This window comes from Taurulus bubalis (assembly GCF_910589615.1).
Source record: "Taurulus bubalis genome assembly, chromosome: 9".
In the NCBI taxonomy this organism is placed as follows: domain Eukaryota; kingdom Metazoa; phylum Chordata; class Actinopteri; order Perciformes; family Cottidae; genus Taurulus; species Taurulus bubalis.
Genome location: NC_136597.1, coordinates 18049909 through 18076393, shown reverse-complemented (window position 1 = coordinate 18076393; position 26485 = coordinate 18049909). Strand labels below are relative to the sequence as shown.

The 26485-nt window shown below is 40.2% G+C and overlaps 1 protein-coding gene across 1 annotated transcript; it reads right to left on the bottom strand.

The window, feature by feature from the left end:
- Positions 1-26485, bottom strand: ano3 (anoctamin 3; the record flags this gene model as incomplete). The annotated part of the gene is made up of 25 exons (XM_079223713.1): positions 1-280; positions 793-979; positions 1070-1220; positions 2034-2186; positions 2298-2452; positions 2725-2822; positions 3088-3145; positions 3404-3515; positions 3626-3662; positions 3876-4040; positions 4402-4542; positions 4694-4776; positions 6792-6852; positions 7592-7688; positions 7818-7952; positions 9359-9480; positions 9585-9640; positions 10435-10541; positions 11101-11235; positions 14340-14384; positions 14486-14586; positions 14677-14832; positions 14978-15105; positions 17884-18090; positions 26440-26485. The coding sequence occupies 25 exons, from the start codon at positions 26483-26485 to the stop codon at positions 98-100; spliced, it is 2919 nt and encodes a 972-aa protein (XP_079079839.1). The 3' UTR covers positions 1-97.

The window sequence follows — 26485 nt, the reverse complement described above, 5'->3', positions numbered from 1 at the left end:
AAGTCTCTAAGCTACAATACATAAATAAGCAGGCAGGGAGAGGTTGTGCTTGTGAGTTGAGGGCTGTGCGGCATGAGGTGGAGACGTGGGGTAAAAGCTAAGGCCATTCATGGTGATAACGCCGTCCGTTCTTCTTCCTCTCTTTCTGCAGGTGCTCCAGTTCTGCTTCGTAGATCATCTCCTGCATCAGATACTTTTCCCTCCTCATACGATCACAGAGATCCTTAGGCATGTCCGGAATGAGGTACGCTATGAAGGACTTGATCCCATACACCAGGTGCTGTGGGAAGCGTTAATCATGTATGAATTATCTTTCTACAAGACTACACTTTAGTTGCCAGTATTTGCTGCACCATTCAATAAAAATGCAAAGGTTAACACTGAACATTATGTGCCCTATAATGTGTATCTTATGCCAGATTTTCCTCACTATAGAAATTATTGCAGAGGGGAGCGTTGTTAGGGGACAATCTTGTTAACCTTTTCAGAAAAGAAGAAGAAACATCATAATGTCTTTTTTTGTCTGGACCACCATGTCATTTGGGAATTATTTTCTGCTTTTTTTTGATGAAATTCCTCACGCTTCTGTAGCAGCAAGATCCAATTAAAGCATTAAAACCACTTAAATCCAGCGTGTGAGGTTTTCACTGGCCAAGGACAGCACATAAATCATTAAAACTAAAAACAAATATGAATCTTCAAAACATTCTGCAGTTTCAACGACTTTTGAAGACTTAGGGAATTTAGTTTTTGCAGCTTGCCTTGCTGGGAAACACCCAAAAAAGTAATTACCTCAAAGACGATGATGAAGGCCAGTCTGGCAGCCAAGACGTGCCAGAACTGCAGGGTGAATTTGTACGGCTCCTTGCTCCAGGGCGGCTCTCTGTAGTCTCTGTACCTGCAGTACGACGACTGGGTGCTGTTCTCATCCTTCATATCAAACACAGACAGGCTGCTCTCCACGTAGCCTTGCAAACATCTGAGGGAGGAAAGCAGAATCGTTCATACTATAAACACCAGCCACTCTGCCAGAAATGTCTACAGTTTACACATTATATTAAGTACTTACTCATCCTCATAGTGGCGTCCCTTGTCCACACACGGGCCATATTTGAAGGCGAAAACAAAGCGGGGGATGTAGTCTGAGGTGATGGCGATGACGAAGGCATTGGTGATGACTGCCAGCACGCCAATACCTTCAAGAATCCCATGCCAGATACCTGACCGACAAACATCAGGAGAATTAGGATTTTTCTCTACTTAATAAAATGAAAAACTGTAATTTTTACAGTTTTGGGCTGTCTTGTCTTAATATGCTCACTTTCCTTCATTGTGGTTAATTTACTTCGTTTCAGTTAATTATTTACCCAAATACCAATTTCCATCCTCCAGACACACACAGACACACACACACACACACGTATATATATATATATATATATATATATATATATATATATATATATATATATATATATATATATATATATATACATACGTGTGTGTACAGCCATAAGCAAGGGGTTTGTGAAATGTGTTACTCAAAATACAGCATTCTTTTGGGCTGCATTAAAATAAAGTCTATAAAGACTTCTGTACTGTCAGAGAAGAAAAATAATCCCTCTGACTTTTTTGAATTAAATTAATCTTTGTATGATCCGTAAATGTCAGTTCAAACTAAAAAGAAGAACTGAAACATAATGTGTTCATTACAGCTGAAAATTGTTCGGGGGGGGATTGTTCCTTTAATTACAGGGCAGCATGCCACAAGAAGCCTTTGGTCATATATCATATGTTGACTGGAGGGTGCTGTTTGTGATCATATGGGGAGATGGGTTGGCGAGGCGCAGCATATTGTGGTACAGACGCAGAGGATGTGGGAACAAATCTATCTCCATAGGATGGATAATGGAAAGTGTTTGTTTCCCCACAATGTATTAATGTTGGAAAAAAGTAGCTTTAATCTAAAAATACAACAGTCACAGTGTGAAAGCCAGAGAGGAGGTGTGGGGTTAGTCAAAGATCACGCTGACCTATGTCAGTGGCTCGGGCCGGCATGGGCCTCCTCCACTGAGTGACAAACTTGTAGGCGTCAAGACGAATCTCAATAATGTTGTTGAGGAGCGCCAGGAGAGGAGCCAGCGGGAACGCCGCTACAAAGATGGTGGTGAAGCCAAACTGGAGAACTGCAGAGGGAAGATCGTCTCAACTTGGTCTCAAACAATGTATATACTTTGATGTATTTACCTTCCCTCTTCCGACAAATATAACACAACAAAAATTATGTAATGTTTTACCCATTTCGAGGTATTCGTCCACCAGTCCATGGGCGTTCATCGGCTGCAGATTCCAGTCTTTGTCCCACTGTGGAAGCTGGGCTTTACTCTCTACATTCGGCCCTCCACCACCTATTTTTTTCATTTTCCTACGAGACCACCAGTTCTGCAGCAAACTGAAAACGTAGCGAGTAGCGAACTGTCAATTATTTCTGACAATTCACTGAGCACTGCAGGAAGCCTTTTACTAAGGCCCATACAAGAGAATCTGATGCGTTTCTGCAGGAGAAAAGCTTTTTCATATGCTAATCATGTAAAGGACAAAACATATAGAAATTACATTAGTATTGTAAAATGCACAGGAAATTACAGGATTCATAATTTTACATACATTAGCTTTTTCTAATAGTTCATAGAGAAATAATGATTATAATACAATGTTACTCACGGATAACCGAGTTCCATGAAGTTGTTCCATATTTGTTTGAAGAACATGATGACTCCCATTTGCAGGCAAAGATCAATCAAACAGCCACTCGGGTGACACTGAGAAAAATATGTTGAAATAACAAAACTGAAACATCCATAGTTCATGCCTGATCATTCAAAGCCAACCAATGAGCGTATCTTGCCATACATTTCATCCAGTTCTGTTTCTTGATCATTACATTCAAAATCCCACCAATTATGTGGGAGATTAATGGTTCACATACAGACAAATCATAAAAGATGGATCGGGTGACAATTTTAAATATATGTTAAAACAGAAGGCAATAATCAGCCCACTTATGATGATGCCTAATGCACTTACCTCCTCCAGTCTCCATCGATTAAAGAGTTTATTGTATTTTCCAGGCCTGCCAGCAAACCTGAACAGATATTAGCAAAACTAATAAAGTCTGAGCTGAAAAAAAAGACACTTAAGATGCTAATTATGTCCGATAAACACCAACTTGGTTACATTTCTAATCAAGGCGGCTGAAACATGAGGTCCAAAAACACAACTGTACAGTGAGGAGGGAAAGGAAAAGAGTCTCGGCAGAGAGATTGAAACAAAACGTCTTTGCACAATCGCTCATTCAATTTATTGTAAACAGGAACTGTAGAGTTCATGGCAGGCAGCCTACCTTCCAAGAAAGAAAGCGATGTAAAATGTGGAGCTGTTCAAATTTACAAACTGGAACAGGAACATCTTCAGAGAAAAGCTGTTCTCCCACTCAGAGTCTGTCCGTGGATGCTCTGAGGGGGGACAAACAGAGGTAGTTTTGAGGTGGACATGGAGAAAAACTATACTTGGGAGGCAAGAAATAATGAATGTATAGATGCCTGCACATGTGTACAACGCTCACCTAAATTTGTCAGCAGATAGGCCACCTTTTCATACACCTGGCAAGATGATAGTACTCGTAAGCATCAACAGGGAAAGGGTTGAGGAGGATAATGATCATGAAAAAGAGAGGGACAGGAAGCTCAGCAAAATAAGTATTTCTGGCTGTGGATGTGACATTTCCTGGAACAAAGTTCTAAATAAATGTTTCATGAAACATTTGTTGGACAGAATATGTAAACGTGCTAGATGATGCTTGTCCAGACACCCACCACATTGAGAGACATGATGATCATAAAGTTGATGCAGACGCCAGTGCCAGAGGTGGCAAACTGCCAGTTCTTCTTTAAAAATGTCCAGTCGAAAGAAGCAAACTTCTCCATTGCAATGAGACGGAAGACCACCACGGCAAACACTGCTGTGAGAACGAGGGAAATCTAAGCAGAGATGATGGACAGAAGAAAGCACAGGGTAAGTACAGCAAAGTACAGGGTTTTATATGCATGTGTAGAGGAATTTTTAATCTTATAATGCACCAAAGGGGTTACCTATTAACTATTCAGGTAAACAAAACACTCATCATTTAAATGTAATCAGTCAACAGGAGAAATTAGGCCACCAGAAAGGCCAAATCTAGAATATCCTCTTAATACTGTTTTCATCCAGCAGGGGGTGATGTTAAGCCACTTCCTGGTACAACACAAACACTCCAAAGGTGGCACACACACAAAACAACGTTTATCTCACTCTGAGGCTGAATCCCAAAAGGGGAGATTATTCAAAGATCAAAGGGTTTACCATGAAGAATATTCCGGACACAGACACCATGAGCCGGCTGAGTTTGTCTGAGAAAGGCTGGAAAGGCTCAGGCTTGCCAGAGATGGGGTTAACTCTCTCCACCCTGGAGTACTTGGCTTCAAACTGAGGCCTCAACTCCTCCTGATTCACAACACACAATCCAGTATCAGCTATTGAACGTGTATTCATCTTCATGGTATGTCAGGTAATCAGTATCAAGTTTAAAAGACAAGAACAACAATTGTGTGGTAATGAAATTATGTTGATCTATTTGAGGATATTGCTGACGTACCTCCTCCTCCTCCCAATCGATGAGATCCCAGTCATAAGTCAGTTCTGCCCTCCTCCTTTTCCAGAACTCAAGAAATACTGTGGCTGCAGAAGGGATCAGGAATCAACCTATTATTGATCAACTTTGATATGTAACACACAGTATGAGTGATAATCACGTGACTGCAGAAGGACATCCACTGGGGACACGGTGCAGAACCAAACACCAGATATTCTGAATAAAACACAAGCTGTTGTGATGTTGGTGGCCTATTGTGGAAATTCATTACAGCCATCAGTTCACAGACTGCTTAGTTTCTGTGGAGATGTTAAGGAAGTAACAACATGCAGCAAATATGCTTTATTTGTACAATGCATCCCCCCAAAGTCCCATCTTGTCAGGCAAGCTCCATTTTGTGTTGAAAGACTTCAAAAGTGTATCTTCCTGTGGGCAGAATTCCCTCTGGAGGCAGCGTTTCCTTTGTGTCTGACTCTATTGTGACTTGAGCTGCACACTACACCATCATTTTCTTATTATACATGCATAAAACCAGGAAAAAAAGGCTTTTGTAAAGGCTGAATGGCTTCAGAAATCACCTCAAAATAAACATTTATGGGGTCCAATATATGTGGGAAAATGTGCCTTAGTAGCATAAGTGCAAACAGAGTGACAGGCGGACCTCAGTGGGGAAGAACAGTGCAATCATGTATGATCTGTTATGGACAACACACTGTAACATTAGACTGGTGACTCAGCGCTTTTGTCAGTTTTCATTAGATGTACATATTAAACACATGTGTGATTTTGCAGCAGAGGGAAGAATGTATAATGAAAATGGACATGAGTATCCAAACAGTGCTGTGCAGCCTTAACACAACACAACCCTTTTATACATCTGAACATTTAAAATGTGATTGAGCTAAAAAATAATTGATTAATCAGTGAAAAGAAAATACCCTTCAACTGTTTTAATAATCAAGTCATTGTTAAAGAAACACCTCAGTCTCAGTTCCAATTACTCAGTTATGAGAACTTGCTGAATTTATTTTTCATATTTGACAGTAAACTGAATATTCTAAGGTTTTAGACTGTTGTTCAGACGAGATAATCAATTCCCCCATCACCGTGGGCTTTCAGACATTTTTTAATATTTTGTAGCATTATTTTGTCTCCCTGATTAATCAAAAAAATAATCATCAGATGAATTGATGCCAATCAACATCGCTACATGTGCATCACATGTGTTATTTGTATACATTTAAAGTAAAATTAATGGTTCCAGTGAAGAAGATACATTCAGAACACACAAAGACATTGTAGTCTTAAAAAGCCCCAGTGTATGAACGCTCATTCAGAACAACTTTGACTGCTGTTCAGATGTCGAAGTCTAATATAGCTCGACCCACTTTTGTTTTAAAAGAGAGAAAAACAGCCTTCTCAGATGCCTACATTTGGTCCCCTGGGCTCACCAATTTCACATCTTAATCTTGAGTCGAGCTGGAGTGCACTTGCTCAGTGGCGCAGTTACTTTGGTCCACATTGCCAAAAGCCAGAGCTACAGCCCTCAGTCAGCGATGCTGGCTGGACCTCCCTCGGCTCTACGGCTCCGCTTGGCCTTCATTTAGCCCAGACTCGGAACACAATGTGCCAAATGTTCCCTGTGGGCTCAGGTGGTTATTTACCATGCTGGCAGATAGATTAATCTTTGCCAGACACTGCTCACACTCTACATATATATTATAGCTGTGGGAACCATAGCTGCATTATACCGCTATCATGGTGCAATTCTGCAACGTTGACAGCGGAACGATACCGTCTCCCCCTGAAGAAATGTTTCATTATCTGACTAATTACACTGGGAGTGTGTGTGCAGACGGTCCAACAGTAAAACTTGCCCACGATTTATTCGATGACTAATGTATTACAGAGTGAAGATCTTCTGTATTTGCACTGCAGACTGTTTACTGTGTATTTGCACTGCAGAGTGTTTACTGTATTGAATTCTCGGTTGAAAAGATTAATGTGTTTGGAGGAGTTGAGTGGAGAGTGGAAGGACTGACACAATAGTGTCAGTCCTTCACAAAAAGGGACAACAACAAAATAAACAGCCTCTACCTACCCCAAATAGCCATGAAGATGGCAAAGAATACAGTGCCGCCATTATCAAACAGATGGGTCACCTAGAAACACAAGCACACGAAGGGCTGCTCTGAAAAAGGGATTCATGAAATGGAAGCTTCACAGATGAAACTGAATTAAGACATAGATTTATTTTCAATTTCAACAGCTTTCCTTTTTGTCAAATGTCGGAACAAGACTTCAGAGTCTAATCGTGAATTTTACATTTCTTACAGGAATAGTCTAACATAATATTGGAGTTTTAGCCTTGGATAGAGCCAGCAAGCTCTCTCTTGCTACACCAACGGGTTCAACCATTACTTGCAATATCTGGAAAGCTAATGTTTCGAAGGGTGGCAGTCGCACTGCAAAATACAACACAACCAACTTGTTTTATCAATATGTTGCTAAATTAAACACGGGTAACGACATCGTAACTGAACAAGCCGGATCAGATCAGTGCGTCCCTATAATTCCCTGACAGTGACGAATGAGATTAGATAATCCTTATACAATATCAAAGTGTATTCCCACAAATATCTAACCAAACCTTTAATTCAAGAGTTTTTTTTTATAAAATACAATCTTATATATTTTCAACACTTTAAAATATAGTTTTTCAAATACGTAATTTTTGATCCATTCAACAGACAACTTTAAAACTCTCTAGTTTATTGGGTGATTTTTTGAGAGGGAAGAGTTTTTGAACCTAGAAATATTTGTAAAAGGTTTTTAAGCGTGCGTAGAAGAGACTGAGAAACTCGGACTGGGACTACGGATGAATACCAGAACTGCACGGACCTTTGCGTAGACACAACTGTCACTGAGGTTCCACGGATGACAGGTTTCCTCACACATACGACACATGGTGGTGGTGTAGGCTTCACAAATCTCTTTACTGGTGAGACAACGAATCAGGAAAGCAACAATAAAGAATATACATGTTTTTAAATACACATTCTGCATTCTATCAATTCAAGAGAGTATTTGCATCTTATATGGTACGCTGCAGATAGTGTGAACTGACCTGACTTGACTGGAGTCCATCGTGAAGAGACCATAGAGGAAGACAAAAACGCCGACAAGGGCGGCAGGGATCAACATGCCGGTGTACCAGCCCAACCACGCAAAGTAAAGACCAATTTTCTCACCAAAGTACCGCCTGGGAGAGAGAAGGAGAGACAGTGTGGTCAGATTTCCCCAATGAACTGTGTTGACTGGTAATTAAACCTGACCATGTTCACCGTGAAGTGGTTGTAGCGGCCTAGTGGAGAGACTGCTGGGATGAGTATAATGCTGTGGTGGGAACTTAATCAATATCTGTATCTGCCTCCTAAACCACTGCTGTCAGGGTGCCCTTGACACTTATTCCAGACACTCCAGTAAAGCAGCTCAGCGGTAATTAGCTGTAATGAGGCAACTCCCAAGTGTTTATTCAAATCTCTATCAACATTGAAGGACATGGCTGAGGAAAAAAAGAGTCGGTATGGTTAGATGCACACTAGTATCCCAGTGGTGGTTCCTGGTTTAAGGATCAGGGCTGATGCCCACTTGGCTTATCACTGCGAGCGAGCTCTTTCACACAGTGTTCACATTGCCATTTGATAGATTGTTGTTATAAAATATTGATTGTAGCCACTGGGATCGCTACCTTGGTGTGAACAGTTTGACAAAATCTCTAATGGTTGACAAATTCATATCATCTCAGGAGACAATTAGCCCAGTTCAGCATGAGAGCTGGATTCAGCTCTGTGATGTCAATTTCCTCATCTAACTCTTGGTGAGAACGTGAATAACTGTATTCCTTGTCACTCTAATGAGAAGATTAAAACACAGAGGTGCAAAGACAGCCAAATACTTCAGTGGATTCATACTTCCACAATTCCTCAAAGGTTGAAGTTAAAGATGCGTGTTACGAGACTGAGAGCATTTCTATTGCCTCCCAATGGCTCTCAACTTGGCGACGGGGCTCACAGCTAACGGTGCCAAAAGTGCAAACTACGGCAAAAGTGCAGACAGTGCTAACAGTGTTTACCTTAAGTAAAAACCAAAGGGTGGGTGCTACCCTTCCACGCCGACGCTGTCGGTTGGGATGGTGCTGTCAGCTGTAACCACAATATAAGAGAATTGCAGAGTGGCCATGAACTGCTAGTGGGGCACGCTAACGTGCACTACATGTACTAAAAGCATGCACGGCCGGGCTGGCTATGTCAACAAAGGAAGGAGAAGCTCGAATAACAACACACACATAGGAACAGCTACTTCATTATCTGCCTAGGTAGACTTTTCTCCACTGTGTCTTTACATAGCAAATAGTAGTTTGTTGCTGTATTAATGCTCTGAATGTCGTATATCGTTCAGTCCAGAAATATCAGACATATCAAGATGTCTGGGAACGATACACAATCCTGTTCAGGCAGCAGACTGTGATCAGATACCTGGATATCTTTTAAATCAGAGGGATGGACAACTGAGTCTATGTTCTATTTAAACAAACCAGAACAAAGCTCATCCCCAGGACACTAGAGCTTAAGTTAGTGTCCAACAGCAACAACTTGTGTTGATTACCTGATGAGGTCCAGAGGCTGGTATTTGTACCACATTCCCCAGCGGGCCCAGCGCTCATACAGAAGATGCCTGTGGTTCTGGGCCCCGTGCGTCTTAATTGGGTGTCTGCTCTTGTGACCACCCTAAGGAGATGAAGAGAAGGAAACTCTTGATTGCAGAAGGAATTTTACAGTTTGACAATTTTTAAATCCCGACAGATTTTCAACACAACTAATAATCTTCTCACCTCATGAGGAGGAAATGCAGCCTCATATGTGTTGTTGCCCAATAACCGGTTGATACCTACAGTGGAATAAACCATGGCACATTAAAAGGATGCAGCTAGAAAAGCAGAAGGACACCGCATTAAAAATTCAGTCCCAGTCATGACAGCGAGAGAGGTCAAATGAGATATTCATTTAAACCCACTTTTCTACAGTCATAACAATCTACCGCATTATGTAACAGACAAGCTGCATTAGACAAGCCCATTAGAGGCTTATAACACTCAGGTTAGAATTTCAAATAGCTGCAAATGTTTTGCTGGACCATAATTACTTGGTTTAAAATGACTCAATCCCATAAAGTGACTGAATTGGCTGCAGCTACTTTACTGTATGAGACAGTAGTGAATGAAATGTTATATTTCACAGGACAATAGTGCCTTCATTTGCATTGTTATCCCCCGACTGAAACTGTAGACAGTGAGAGCACAAGCAGGGAGGGGTGGATTTAAAAAGGATTTTCCACTCTTGTGGTGGAGCTGGTCTTATAAAATATGAATGTGAAATCTGTTCCAGCCCTTTAAAGGCCAAACTTTAATCAGCAAAACATATCTGTGGCAGTCAGACAAGATAGTAGATGTGAGAGTGGACGGGCAGTTTGGTAAGTGCTGATACCAAAAAGACAGAAGGATAGAAGAGATCAGCCACAATTTGGACGACAGCAACAGCTCAGCAGCAGCTCACATTTAAATTATCCCACAAAAGAACAAAAAACAAATGCATAATTCCCTCGACACTAATGTGACACTACTAGAAATATTGTTTAGTATGTGAGGAGCAACAAGGGGAAAAGCAGCAAGCGTAGTGCCTTACCTATCTTTAATTTTCCATCCTCATACTTGGTGCGCTGCAGCACATGATGAACTATTCGGCTTCTGGTGGAATTGGAGAAGAAGGTCCCTCGATTGTTGATAGTGAAGCTGGAAATTAACGGGACATTCAGTTATTCATCATGTAACAATCAATATGATCCAGCCACAGATTTTAATGGGAGCTGAGCTCATAATGATGCAAAGCTCATTAAAACTCAATCTGTGGGTTTGTGTTCATTCTAGTAGCATCGTTATTTTAAAAAGAAACGTCAATGCTGACAAGCGAAGGAAAAGTGGAGATGATTCACTGACAAATGAGATGATGAGATGATGTCTTTCTTCAAAGTTTCTTAAAAATGAAAAAGAAAAAACAGGACGGAACGGTGGAGAAATAAGAATTCATGAATATCTGCCGCTGTATTTTAATATCTTATTTATGATCAGCTTGTCTTTATCATTCTGGGTTCTGACTCACAGCTATAAAATATACAAGACAGCTGGTTTCTAAATTCCACATCCAGAGCTCAGGACCTAAATGGATGGATAAGAGGGGAACTCGGGATACAGAGCAGGATAAATATCCTCCAACACTACAGGTACAGATGCTGTCATTATGTGACGAGAGTTTCTGTGATGGCATGAATGACTGAGTGCATGTCCTCCTTACTGATGCATGCGAGCTCTGCTGAAGGGAGCTGTGTAGCAGTCGGTATCCTCCAGGTCAGGCAAGGCCTCTTTGTCCAACTTCATGGGATTTCTGGGAAGCCAGCTTTTTATCTGACGACATCTCAGATGAAATCTGCTGCACAGACGTACAGAGAAAACAGGATTAACAGCACAGATTAACATGAAGATTGTTTTCTTTGATGTGGAACAGTGGCTCCTAACCTTTTTTCCCCCAAACACAACCCTGACAAGCTCGCACCGCCTCACACCCACGTTGCAGACTTGTTTTTATTTTTTTACGTTGCTCGTGACTCATGAGCGTCACTGATCCAGGATAACAGCTTGCTAAATCCAATTCAGAGGATAATACACTTCTTTTTTATACTCCAGTCATGATTTAATACCAGTTGATTTCCTAAATTGTATATCCTTTTAGCGTTATTGTCACAGTCTGTCTCTCTGTCTCTCCTTTCCAGCCACCTTTCCAATTACAGGCCACTTCATACTAAAGAGACAAGAATAAGAGTCTGCAGCCATGTGAGGCTCACACTGTAAGACGGGAAAGTTCACAGTACTCAAAACTGTTTACATCAAAAATATTTATGTCAACTAACAGAATTTCGTAAGTAAGTAGTTATTAAAAATTCCAATTTCTTCCAATTTAAAAGTTTACATTCAAGCAAACATAGTCACAGTGGTGCTTTGAGCTAAATGTTAACATCCGCATGCGAACATGCCCACGCTGTCAATGCTAACGTGTTGACGTTAAGCAGGTATAATGTTTACCATGTTCATCATCATCATCGTTTAGCGTGTTAGCCAGCTAACAATTGCTTATTAGCACTAAACACTAAGTACAGCTGAGGCTGATGGGGATATCATTAACTTGCAGGTGTTTGGTCATAAACCAAAGTGTTGTACAAATACGTGTTTTGACTTAGCTAACCCTCATCCTGCAGGGAACATGAATATCGAGAGCAAATTTCAAAGAAATCCATCTCATCAAAAAAGTCAGGGGATCACAAAAGTCAATATAGGATATATCCTCAGGGTACCACTCTAGTGTGTACAAAATGTCATGGCAATCCATCTAATAGTGTAGATAATCAGTCTGGAACAACGGAGTGGATCAAACAACAGACCAACATTAACATCCCGAGAGATGAACATCAGTTGGCTGGATAATATTTCCCCACTGCTTCTGCAGATTTGCTGGAGAGGTTTAATTTGTCAGGCTCAGCTCTGATATAGATTAAATGAATATAAAGGGGATTCATGGGTGAAAACAGAAAGCGTTTTATGAATGTTGTTGTGAAAGGGACAGGTACTGCACATTAAGTAATGATATCAACCTGGCAAGCCGTCACTACCTGCACATGGTCAATTTGTTCAGCTTTACTGGGACGTGAGTTGGTGACGGACCATTAGTAAACACACAAAGCCTATTTTTCTTTTTAGAGCAACAGCTTAGTGACTGCAGGAGCTCGGAGAAAATCCTAATGCTCAAAGTGTTTTGTTCTCAGTTGGACAGGTGGGCAAGTGATTCTTGTCTGTGTGATCTTCGTCTGCTCTGTGTGCGTAGGTATGTGTCATCCAGGCACGAACATTAAATTGTGCATATGATACTGTATGTCATGGTGAAATAACAATATCACCCATATTCAATATTATCCATGTCAACTCCTTTAACCATTCTACTCCATAATGTGTTTGTGATAAATAGTTTATTGATAGATCTGAATGATGAAATGTCAACACAATTACACATGTATTGTAGTTACTTTGTCAAGTCCCATCTATCATGGTTATTGTCGTCAATAAGATCTGTTCAAAACAGAGCCAAAAGCTGGAAGCAGTATGAGTCACACCATGTTTTCAGTTGGATAAAAACCAGGAGTCCTTAAAGATCAGTAATATCTGCCTATTCAAAGCTTGACAAGGGCTCAGGTTGACACATAAACGTCGGCCTTCATTGCTGTGGCTCAAACATCATTTACATTACCTCTCATCACAGAGTATTACTGAGAAATGAATGAACAACAATTTAAAGCCACGCAAAACGTGATTTAAAATCAAATATATGTATCTAAAATAGTACATACTGATGACTAAATAAGCAACACATTCTAATATGTTTTGTATTAAGTGGTATGCAGTCATACACTCTGCTAATCTTTCTCATCAGGACAGTCTGGGTGTGTTTTGACCAGATTTGATTGGCAATGGACTAAAGAAATAACTGTCGTCAGATCTAAACTCAAATGTTGCTGAATGCTGATTGGTGCATGGAAGTATGACTGACTCCGGGCCACTTCAAACCAGTGAGCCGAGCACAAGCAAAACCAAAGAATCTAAATGACATCAAAAACCTGATCTAAATTGGACAAGAAATGCTGCGTTCATGTAGGATCAGCATCACACACAGTAAGATCTAAATTGATTAAATGTTGAGAAAAGTTTGTTCGGGCCTCAGAAGCAAAAAAGACTTTAGAATTGAAAAAAAAAGACATAATTTAAATATATACGCAGTATGTTAATGAAAGGTTTTTCAAACAAAAGATGCTGATATAAACTTTTTTCTTGGATTTGTGTTTCCATCTGCACTCCAGTGAGATTACAAGATGGGAATTTGGAGTCCTGTGCCGAGCTCGGTAAACTCACATCACATCAAAGCGCAAGTGCGTCTCTCTAAAAATAGTATGCTAATCAGCCTGTGCAGCTCCAGTTATTTGACTGAAAGACTACAAGCTTTTCATAGAAAAGCACTGTCAGTGTTACAGTATTGTACTCTTAACAATGGCCCTGCCTCACAGGAGGCTGTTCTTTTTTTTAAAAGGTTGTAAAGTTCAATGAATCAAGTCCATTTAAACAATGCATCAGTCAACTGCACTGAATTACTGATTTTTTTTGTATTGGTACTTTTCAGTGCTGTACATGGGGGGTGACTTTTCAATTTAAATATATAATCCCAGACTTTATACATATTGTTTATTTACTCACGGCCTGTGTAACGTGTTGATCAATCCTGGATTAATTGATTAAAAGGACAATGATGGTTTGATTTAAACATTCTCTTCTGAGGGGACTGATAATGTTTTGAAACACCATCCATAGCTCACATCACAACTCAAGCCTCGCAGCTTTGCTACTCAGGTATTTCATTGGATGCACTGAAATATCCAGCTTCCTGCCCCCACAAATCAACAGAAAAAAATAATCCTACACCCTATATCTACTTACCTGCCCAAGGTTCTGCTCTTCCAGTCGGTAAAGTAACATTTCTTCCTTAAAGAATGAAAAAAAAAAAAATGTCAGAGAGACTGGTTGAAGTCACCAGCCACTGAAAAATTAGTTAAAGGCTCAATCTTTTCTCCAACTTCGGTTACCTGAAAGGCATTCGGATGTTCATCTGCTCTGCATATTTGCAAAGCGTATCCCAAGGAGCGTGGATCTTCACAAACATGATGTCGTTGTTCGTCAACGAGGGCTTTCAGATTAAAAATAACCAGGGGTTTGAGAACTGAGTTGAGAAATCAAAGGAAATGAAAGTCTTCTGAAAGCAAACATGTTTTTTTACCTCCTTCTCCAGCATTAGACCCTCAGCACGTAGATTCTTCTCAAAGGTGCACCTCTTTTCCACCTGTAGACTGGACTTCTTGTAAACCAGAATGTAGTCAATATGTTTTTTCCCATCTCGGAAGAACAGCCCAGAGGACCGAGGTCGATTCTTTCCCTGTAAACAATGTTTCATACTTAAATTTCAGATGCAGGGATGCGAAACCCAGGCCTGCTAATGTTTGAAGCTTCTCAGTGGTAACATAACTACAGTGTAACAGTAGCTATGAACAGTCATAATTGTGGATTACTGGAAGTGTTACCTGAAGTGAATCTGCACGGGCCTCTAATTTAACACGGGTGACAGGCTTTTGGAGCGGGACTGACTCGTCTTTGCTGGTTTCACACGTCACCTCTGACTCCTCCACATACTGATCCTTTCCATCCTCTGCTGCACACAGACACAACACGATATTAGACTGGTAACGCACCACAAAAAACATTCTATCTGCATCGAGTCTTCCGTTGTTGGTTCAGTCAATATTTTCTTTATTTCAATTGCCAACATTTAAATAAGCTAAATCAAAGTTAGTTAAAAGTGGGCGCCACATTGAGAGCAACACCTTGATGTAAATTAACAGTTCCATGCACCAATGTTTAAAGAGGACCAATCCGGAATACTTCCTGAATCTTTTTTCATCCCACTGATGTGCACAAACAAAACAGTTTTGCTACTGAAAGACACAATGCAGAATTTACTGAGAACTCCTTTTCTAGAAGCTCAGCGTCTTGAAACCTTATCAGATTGCCGGTCTATGCCACAAACAAGAAGACGTCTGCCTAATTGACCAGCAACACAATATGGAGGCTTTTCCATTTTCAATCTGGTGCAGAATGTATTGCTTTTATGAGGAGGAAAGTAGATTTAGTGGGCAAAACAATCCCTCTAACTAGGTCCAAATCTCCCAATACATGCACTAATGGCATGACAACCCATAGCTATATGGAGATGTATCATTTCACAGCACAGCACACGTTATGTGTGACAGCTTGGCTCATTTTTCCAGTCAAATGAGTCAAATTCACCACCAGTAAGCTTGCCGTTTCTACAGTTAGAAGGTCTTTGCAGTGCTGTGCTGAGATCAAGTGTACAAATATCAAACCATTCAAACAATATCTATGACTAAAATGTTTTTGTTATGGCAAATATGTGTGGAAAAAAGCTGCATTCATTAGCTTTTTTAGCACTTCATTTAAATCACAGAATCACCCAGACTTAACAGCTTCATTTTTCAGTAACTGAAGTTAATATCAAGCCTTTCTAGCACATTATTTGGCCTTGGACAGTAATAAATAAGTGTTCATGCAAAATCACTAACTGTGATTTCACATTAAAATCCTGCCTTTTCTTTCTTTAGTTTTATTTTAATCAGCATTTTGGGATTAAGAGAAAGCTGTCCTATCTTCTATTTGGAGATCACAACTGATAATCTTTACAATATCTATATCGCCACAGAATAGTGGAAAATCCCCAGAACAGCTTGCTATTGATGTCGTTATATCTAAAGTGAGCATTACCCACCACAAAAAAATCGAGAACATTAGAATTAACGACGTAAAACAATTTCATCCAGTACAACGAATATCAAAAGTGTACAGCTTTAGTCCAGAAGGTTTTGGGCAACTGTTTGTGGTGATGTGTCTTGTTTTCAGACAGCAATGTGAATTTCCTCTGCACTGAAAGCCAATACAATCCATTTTATTTGGTAAATAAAGTGTCAACTGTGCTGAAAAAATGACTAAGAACCTTTGGCAACATGAGGCGCTGTAAAGAATCCAAAGCGGTCTGAATTTACGCTGCTGGATCATGCTGTGTTTTCACACAGTAAGGTGCCACTGCAATGTGAATCTATTGAAGCATTTTCAGTTTACGGTGAATCATAACAAAATTGGAGGCTACAGTAAATCGAGTACAATAACAGTGAAACTAAATGCGTTAAATTTTGGGTTAAATCTCCAGTAGAAGTGCACCGAGCTTAGTTAAACCAGTCAAACACATCTATCGGTGCACAACCGGAACCTGGTTGGTCTGTCTTCACTCTCTCCTTCTGTCTGCACCTCCTCTGGCCAAGAGAAAACCTGTTCCTCAGACGTCTATTTTTAGCACAATAACAATCACTAAAATAGCAACACCTCACCTTGTGCTGTCTCATCTGCATGGAACTGCATCTCCCTTCTCACTTTTGCACACTCCAATCAGCAGCAAAATACCAAAGGTTTGGGCAAAGGGCGCCTCAAGGTCATAAACAATACCATCATGTTGAAGTGCTGCATGTGCTAAAGCCTTCACTGTCAATGGCCTTTGAATATTATTGAAGATATTAATACGACTGAATGCTTTCCCCTCTCCAACAGGCATTTTGTTTTGCAGTCCATACTGTGAGTCTTTTTCTTGCAACGGCTTTTTCTCCACACTTTCTCACTGCCTCTGAATGTGCACCAGACACATGTGACTGTTTTCTAAATCCTCTGCAGCACCATCACAATCTGCTAAATCAGTAGTGTGCACGTGCCGTAAATGTCACCAACATTATAGTAATCTGTGTTGCAACCAACTATGTTCCTGTTGAGCACAACAACAATACAGTCCATGCAGAGTATGGAGCGAATGATGAAATGCGACATACAGACAAAATAAATAGTTTGCATCACAGACATGATGTTTATCTCCTGTTAAAGGCTTCCTTGTAGGTAAACAGAATAGAAAAAAAACACTCTGTTTTAATACACATCATGAAAAAGAGCTTCAACTTTCGATTGACCCCAAACCTTACTTTATGACTGTTTTACGGTTTACTTATATTTATATTACGTGTCTCTTGTGTGCACTTTACCTGTCTGCTGCGGTAATCCTGCAATTTCCCCACTGCGGAACTAATAAAGGATTATTTCATTTTATCTTAATAATTTGCAAAATTGTACATCTGTAAAAAAAGACAATTTCAATATATATATATAGATATTGTTTTGGTCAGCATAAGTCATCTTGCATTAGCATAGAAGAAAATAAGTAATTGTAAAAAGGCTTTTGTTACATTGACTATCCACTGCAGATACTTCCAAGGTAAATTTTTAAATCGACATATCAGTGAAGCAAACTGGTGACTGAAGCATCTTATCCAGTAACAGGTTTAGGAAGACGACAGCAGGTTCCTCTCAGAAGACTGACCTGTCTGCGGAGGCAGGAGGCTGCAGGAGGTGCTGAGGCTCTGACTCAGCACCTCAACTTCTGGTTTGGGCTCCGGGCTCAGAGGCACCGACAGGAAGTGGTTGAGGTTGATTGGATGAGTCTGACTCTGAGCCAGACAGGGCAGGCTGCGGCGAGACGGCTTCAGGCTCTTCTCCTTCAGGATCTCGCTGATGCTGGTGTGCATGCCTGACGACAGGGACAGAGGAAGGCCATTTTAAAAATCTTTAGAGATGAATAGAACTATAAAACTAAATACTATATACATTTAACATATTTATACATTTCTAACATGTTTACACTGAAAAATAAAAACACATAATAATAAATGCCGACATGAAAGTTATGTTTGGCTTGTTGAAGCTGCAAAAGTAAGCACATTGTAAGAATACTTATTTACGATCTAATGCATGAACTGAAGAAGAGTGAGTGGAAAAAAGGAGGGAGAAATCCCTGGTCCCTCCTTGTATGGGCTACTGTGGTGATAATGTGTATTAAAACCAGCAGCACTCCTCCATCATCACACAGCTCAATACCTCATGAAAAGCTGCGTGATGCTGCAACCAATTTCACAAAGATACATGTAGTAACAGCATTCTTGCGCGGCGTTAGCTTTCTCAATAGCATGTCATTTGTATAAATACCAGCAGAGGTGATTTTCAAGGTTATTTCAGCAGTAAAAACAATATGGTGATGGTGGGACTGACAGATTGTTGAATGATTAATTCAACAACGCTGTAATGATGTGTTGTAACGAGAAACTCTGAGGTTAACCACAATAATGAATGTCCAGTGTTCGAAGCAGGTCATTGCAGCCGACCTTCACAGCAGGCAGCACCTTTGCAGCTCCTCACATTTATTCATGAAATGAAGGCGCTCTTTCAAATGGGAACGTGACTTTGTTTCACCTCCATTAAGGAATTCTTCCAGTGACCTTCTTGAAACGTTCAGCTACATTGATAATTCACTCTCCGCATCCTGAGAGTCCACGCTGCAAGCTGTGCAATAACTCGCTCTCATGACATTGATACCAATGGGATTTCCCAGTGCTGTTGGGTGAGAAGGGTACCAGTTAAAGATAGTGAGCTGGAGGGCTCAGGGGAACCTCTGATCGCGCTCTTTATTTCATGTGCAGCCCAACAGATATGAAATGAATGAAAGTTGTGAGCTCCAGCTAAGAGCCACACAATGAATTATTGAGGAAGAGAAAACTGTCGAAATCTCGATGTGTAAACTAAATTCAGCTTGCAGCTGGATTTTACTCAGGAGACAGATTTAGAAAAATAGTTAATAGTTAAAAGTAATTTAAATATAAAATGATTACATACAAATCAGGACAAAGAGTAAACTTTAAATGAAACAATCTCCCCATGTAAGAAAGTTAATTTGTCCTCAAGCCAACAACAAAGCTTTATTTCCCAGAGCTTTAATTGTTTCTACTCAGTGTACAAACATTCATTTTGTTGCTTTTCATAATTTAATCAATTTCATTGAATATTGTACTTCCAATCAATCCTGATCTGCAGGTTGTTACGCTATCATTAGAGAGCCATATTGTGCCAATTACATCTGCAATGACATTTCAGAAACCAGAGATTTCCTGGTCCAGTGAGCAAGGTTTGTTTCTCTCAGCAACAACATGCTTTATGACTGGCTGGCAAATCCGTGTGAGCTTCTACTCACAAGGCCAGAAGCCTGAAGTGCCAATTTCACAGTCTCTGCATCCCCTCTTCAGACCAATTCACATGCTTATTTAATATACCTGCCCTCTTTCTCACCATTATGCTGATCGATACATAGAGAATGGCTGCGGTGTAGATCAAAACAGGTACATTTACTGGACGCTAGCCGGTCTACATAATCCCAACAGACATCGGCAAGGCTCAACATGTCTGAGATGATACGTAGGAGCAGAGCCAGCTAATGGGCCTGTGTGGGTGAGGCTCGGTGGTCCCAAAGGACTCTCAGATTTTAAAATAGACCCACAAATTGGAAGGAGTTGGAGTTGTGTGAAATTGCTTCCATGTAAACTTCAGAACAGCTATATGAAAAATATTCACTGCGGTCAAATCTCTCAGCCTCAATGGATATTAAGGAGATACAACTGGTTATCTGACAATCATTGCCCTGTTGCAAAGCTTTAGCTTAGTCTTCTCATGCTGGCAGACCTTGAACTTTGTCCCACAGTCAGAGCAGCTGTGCAGTACATTCTAAAGACAGTGCATTGTGTGAGTCTATATAAATATATAAAGGGTTCATCTAATGTGAAATCCTATGTTTAATCTCGCTGTGCACTGGCTAAAACTGGTTTATCAGGAGAAAGTTAATCCTGTGCACATGTATGTGTATGTGTCACTTAATATGGGAGTCTGTGGACTGATTCGAGTCCTGCAGAGAGAACACCCATAGAGAGGACGGCCACAGGAAAGGAATACAATAAAAAATTTAAAAAAGAATCAAGAGGCCCAGGGAGTCGCTGTGACGTGGTCAGGAAAAAAACACCTCAATTTTTTTTCGCAGCATTACACAGGGATATGGCGATAATCCCTGTGTGTGCGTTCTCACAAATGCCCACTCAGGCTCATTTGAGGGGGAGGTGGACGAGATTCAGCGGAGGTCGTGGATTTGGTTCTCTCCTGTGCAGCTTGTCTATGCTGGTCTTGTGATTTGAGATTAAGAGGATTTTTGGTTGGTCCGTGCATGTGTATGATAGATCATTGTGGCTGCATACTTGTTTACTAATGTTTCTGCTCGTGGCAAACATCGAAAGTAGAGGTTGTGTTTATTTGTAATAAGTTCCTTAATTATGCTCCTCTTGATCATATCGCTGTCGCTGTGCCCACTGGAACAACAAAAATTTCATTTGAAAAAGACATTACGGATTTTTATGATCAATTGATGTTATATATCAGAGGAAACTAAACAATGCTGTGAAAATACGGCAAAACAAAGGTGTAAAAAAATAAAATGTTACTTTTGCTTTTAGTCGTTTGCCCATGATCACCATGAGAACCGAGCAGAAACTTAAGAATTGAGACATTTTCTGCAAAGATGTAGCGCAAAGTAGCAAACAAAGAATTCAGGTCAGTGGGTTGTTTCCCATCGTGCCTCTGTCTATCCTCATTCTATACCCTCAATAATTCATCCATGTTCAGCCCATAGCACTTTCAGTTCCGAACACTTTGCAGCAGGACCTTTTTATGCACAGCAAATATCATTATTGCTTTCCCTTTACATTGTAAAGTGCATTTGGGGATCTCTGCTATACAAGAGTGGGCTAAGAAGAAATAAATCTCTCACACACATAGACACACACACACACACACACACACACACACACACACACACACACACACACACACACACACACACACACACACACACACACACACACACACACGCTTAGGAGAAGCAGGTCCAAAACACTGCTGCGCTGCGTTTATAAAAATTATCGCGTGGAGGCAGGACTGAGGCGAGGCCGGCAGCCTCTCCTTCAGAAACCTTCTCTAAGCAATTAGAGTGCGTTTCATCCTCCGCCTGGCACCGTATCAAAGAACACAGCGACGGAGCCCAGTTCACAGGGAGTATTTAGAGCGATATCATTAGCAGCCCCTGAATATTCAGCTCATTTCTTATATTACATGAGTACTCGAGGCACACAGATAATTTTTGCTGACCAAATACAAGTATGAAACGATGAGTGGACGAATGAATCGCAGAGTTCTTCAGGCAGAACGCGTGAAAATAAACCACAACACTTTTGTTCCTGCAGCTTCGTCTGACAAAATCGAACTTGGGTTGTTAGAAACAGGCGATGAGTTCAATATACAGTCTATTCAACATCATAACAGTGTACTCAAAAGGATTTTTAAGCATTTTAAAAAGAAAAGGGTATTTTCAACGATCCAGCTGAGGACCATCACAGCGTCATTGATACGGTGACTGCAGGTTTGAAGCTTCAAATTTCACAGAGAATATTAAGTTTGATTTGATTTTCTATTTAGAACAAGGAAAAAATCAACTTGACAATTGCTGCTTATGGCTTGAACATATTTTTTTTCAATGTTTCAATGTAATAATAAAATGTTAGTTGTCCCATGTCATTGGTGATTTACCACAACAGTATTGTATTTACTCAAAAGCAATAATGTCTGCTTTGTCCGTCATTCATTAATTGATGATGTTATGGTTAACTACAAATCTAGGAAAGTATTGACTTAACTACATAAACTATTGACTTTAGTGACGGCATTCAATATATTAAAGCTAGTGGATGCAGTGTTCACAAAACTGCTTATTGACTTGAAACTTATGCAATTTCAACATGAAGAGATGATCATTTTAACAAACAAAGAAGAAGAAAAAATGTAATCCTGTGACTATGAAATTATTCACATGCTTTGACATTTTCAAGTTGGATCACAGTGGATGTGTCCACACAGATCTACAGAAAACAACACATCAAAGAAAAAACTGTTGTTTAAAAATACAAATAACTGGCTCCATTGTTGTCTGTCTATCACGAGCAGCTGAGGTCTGACCGTGAAACCACCTCCGAGCAGCAGGCACTTTTTAGCCTCAGTTTAAACGGTTCAGGACCGTATTACACAATCCTGGCACAACCTCTGGATTGCATCATTTGAGCAGATTAAACATCTTCCCTCTCTCTCTCTCCGCCTCTCAATCTCTTTATTACCCCCGCCCCTTTAACGTCACACTATCTTCTTATGTCCCCTGATTGCATGTGATTTCTACGACATCACAGGATTTTCCGCAAAGCCTCTGCTGTGCCCTTGCGTACACAATACACACCTCACCAGGGACTGCGTCTAAACTACACCGTCTTCAGACACTAGCCAGCATTAAAAGGTTACAGCGGAACACTTTAGTTCCACCAAGAATGGCCAAAGTCAATGTGTTGTTCAGCCGTGATTGAACGGCACGATAACTTTGGGCTCCAGCAGAACTTCTGCCTTATTGTTCTTATAACCTAGCAACAAAACAACCGCTGACTATTTAAAGACCGTGAAAGTGTTGAAGCTGGTAACTGCAAGACAAACACATGCAGAACAAAACAGCCTCTTTGTTTTGTCCTTTTGTAAACCCTTTGTCTACCTCGCAAGTTATAATTTACACTGGATCAGCTTCCATACAACTGATGTCTTCCTAATATCTAATATCCTACAGCAGACTGTTTAAATCACAGATGATACTGTATATGCTCTCTCTAAATCGGCACTGAAATAATGTCTGTATGAAACCATCTGCCTGCTTGCATAAGAGGACAGGTGGCCTGCTTAAGACTGTGCAACCAAAGGTTTACACACACACACACACACACACACACACACACACACACACACACACACACACACACACACACACACACACACACACACACACACACTGTTATTGCACATGAAGTTTAAAAGTCAAGTCTAACACAGGAGTCCTGCAGCACCCAATGAACCAACCCATTGACAAACCAAAAAACACTTTTATTAAAATAAAGAAATAAATCACGAATCCATAAACTGTTTCCATGAGGACTTTGAGCCAGATATTGCTTCATATTTAATATTGCTTTTTTAGAACATATAAGAGAAGTTGTTTGTTTGTATAACTGCTTATGTGTTATGCTTAGTGCGATATATTTATATACTATATCTGGAACAATGTCCCTGAAAGCTGCAGGTCCAGGTGCTGAGACCTTCAGCTCCTTGAAATGTTCTGTTTGCTGTTGCCTTTAATTGAACCAGATTCAAGGATATTAATCAATTTCTGCATCTCACTACTGCATTTTATTTCTTAAACTGCACTGCAGTTTTTATTCTATTTTTTGCTTTTTGACTGTTTAATGTTTTAAAATGAATGTTCTTAATTGTTTTTAAATCTTGTTTTCCTCTGCATTATGTTTGGATGCTTTTAATGTTTTATGTGAAGCACTTTGAATCGCCTTGTTGTTGAAATGTGCTAGACAAATAAACTTGCCTTGCATTGCCGATAGGGCAACAACAGATGATTATTTTCATTATCGATCAATCTGCCAATTAAAATCTTGACAAATCAATAAATGTCTGGTCTATAAAACAGCAGAAAACAGTAAAACAAATGTCCATCACAATATCCTGCAGCACAAAATGACGTCGGTAAATGTCCTGTTTTGACCAAACAACAATCTAAAGGCCCCAAATTATTCAATGTACCATCATGTGACACCAAGAAAAGCAACACATTGTTACATTTGAGAACCTTGAAACCATCAACTGTTTTGCTTGAACAATGATCATCAAAATTGTTTATTAGATTTATTTATTCAATCTACTAATTGATAAAGCTCTACAATGATACTCAAAACAAGAGCAAAGCTTTGTTAAAGACTGAAGTATTCGATTGCTACAAACAGGTTACAGTTAAATCTCGATATGCTTAAAAGAAAATACATTCTCGCAGATATTGCGTCTGTCAATAAGTTTCAACACATGCACGACTAACCTGCCAAAGAACATATTCACAAATTCACTTGAATCCTGGAGTGACATGTGATGGCTGTGAGTCCAAATGGAGCTGCATTTTCTAGTTTCTAGTAGACCTTTTTTTTAAATGTTATTTTACATCTTAATAATTAGTCCATTAGTTACTAACCTCCGTTTTGTCTTCAATCAAAAAAAAAATTCTCACCTTCAGCTCAGCAAAAATAAATATTTAACTCCCATAACTTAAATCTTGACTTGCAGTTAATTTAGAATACATTTTCAGATTTGACTGATTACCAATAAAGACAATAAAGCTCTTGACTGCAGCAACAATAAGAAAGCTTTTCACTTCCTGGTTACAGAAACACAAAGCTATTCAGCTCCAAGCCTTTAAATGCCCTCGTGGTGCTGCTGATTGGGTTTGAGGACGGGCTATATCATTTAAAAATGTTGCTTTTGCAGGACTTTGAAGGCAAAGAGGGTGTTGGCTCACAATTTAATGGTGCACTTCGCAGTCAATGAAATATTGAGTGGGCCCTCATGCCCAAAAGTCTTGTACATAGCTCTGATATCATGTTGTGCACTGCGTTTTCTGAAGGCAGGAAGTGGTTCACTCGATCATGTATACTGTTTAAGCTGTTGAAAGAAAGAATTCCAAGTCGTCTGATCAAACATCAAAACAATAAAAGTCGGCTTAGAGGATCATAAAAATGAAAAACAAGGTCATTATGGCTTAATGTGGCTTGGTTCCTTTTGGGATTGTAATGGTATAAGAAAATAATGCTTATTGTCGCTGTATAACCTGCTTTCCCCTCTCTATTTTTTGTCCAACTCCCTCAGTTTGTTTTCACACTCAAAACCAGCAAAGGGACGTGAGCTTCAGCAGACAAGCCAACACCTCCTTCACAAGGCATGTCCTCACTCTTGAGATTTCTAGCCGCTCCTCTCATCAAAGACCAGGGAATGGACCCTTTCATCCTCTTCAGCCAGGTGCCTCAATAAAAGGAGGGCATCACTCCCCGTTTATGAGCCGGCGTCAGCATGAAAACAAGAAGATCGTCCACCATTTCTCTAAATTTAGACAGCCGGGTCATGAATAATTAACACAAAGTATTAAAGAAGCCCTACTTGTGGTTTAAAATCAATACTGCCGCAGTCGTGTAATAAAGCTGGAACAAAAGAGATTGATGACATGATGGGTATTTATTATAGATGTTAAGAAATGTGTGTGGACACCAAATATCTATTTCTCATCGCCCACTTTGATACACAACGTCGTTATTTGCCGGTCAAAAACACAAATGTGTCAAATGGACTCCAAACATGAACTGGAGTCTGATGCTTTTCACAAGTCGCTGAGTGACAGGAACTTCTAAGGACAGCAAGTAATTTTTATTTTACAGTCAAAGCCTGAGTGCAGCTATTCTTCTCCTTCAGCACAAACTATTCTGCTTTGCTCCTGAACAGATTTGTATTTAACAGTTTGCATCTTCCCTTAGAGCCCAAGCAGCCACAACATAATGCAATCACTGCACTTACATCCCGCTGGTGCACACGGACACGACTGAGTGAGTGCAGTGCAAATCACTGCAAGTTCAAACGACACTAAACACTCTTTCAGAGATCTGCATTGCTCGTTTGTGAAGAATGGTCATGTCTTGTTTTTGTGCAGCATCAACGGCAACCGTCCACTGAATTATAACAAAGGTGGTTTAAACAACAATTCCTCATCAATGAAATCATATTCAGGGTAATTACATTTACTTTAATTGGATCTATGAAGCTTCCTGCCGAACAAATAAAGCTCGAGGTCACCGTTACATAAAGTGGATAGACTGTGGGCACGAGGTTGATAAACAGGCTCCATGCAGGAGGAGGACGCGGCGGCGCGAGACCTCCAACTCTGCGTCACGCGCACAGCAAGTGGAGCGTCCGATGCCCGCGAGAGCCATTAGACATCACCAACTAACTACCGAGAGAAGAAAAGTCGCCACCCGACACACTCGGCGCACACATGCTTTATTACCGGCACGCGTAAATTATCAAATTACGAGCGACCAACCTTTCTGCTGCTTGAAGGACTGGATGGAGCCCGAGTGGTGCACCAT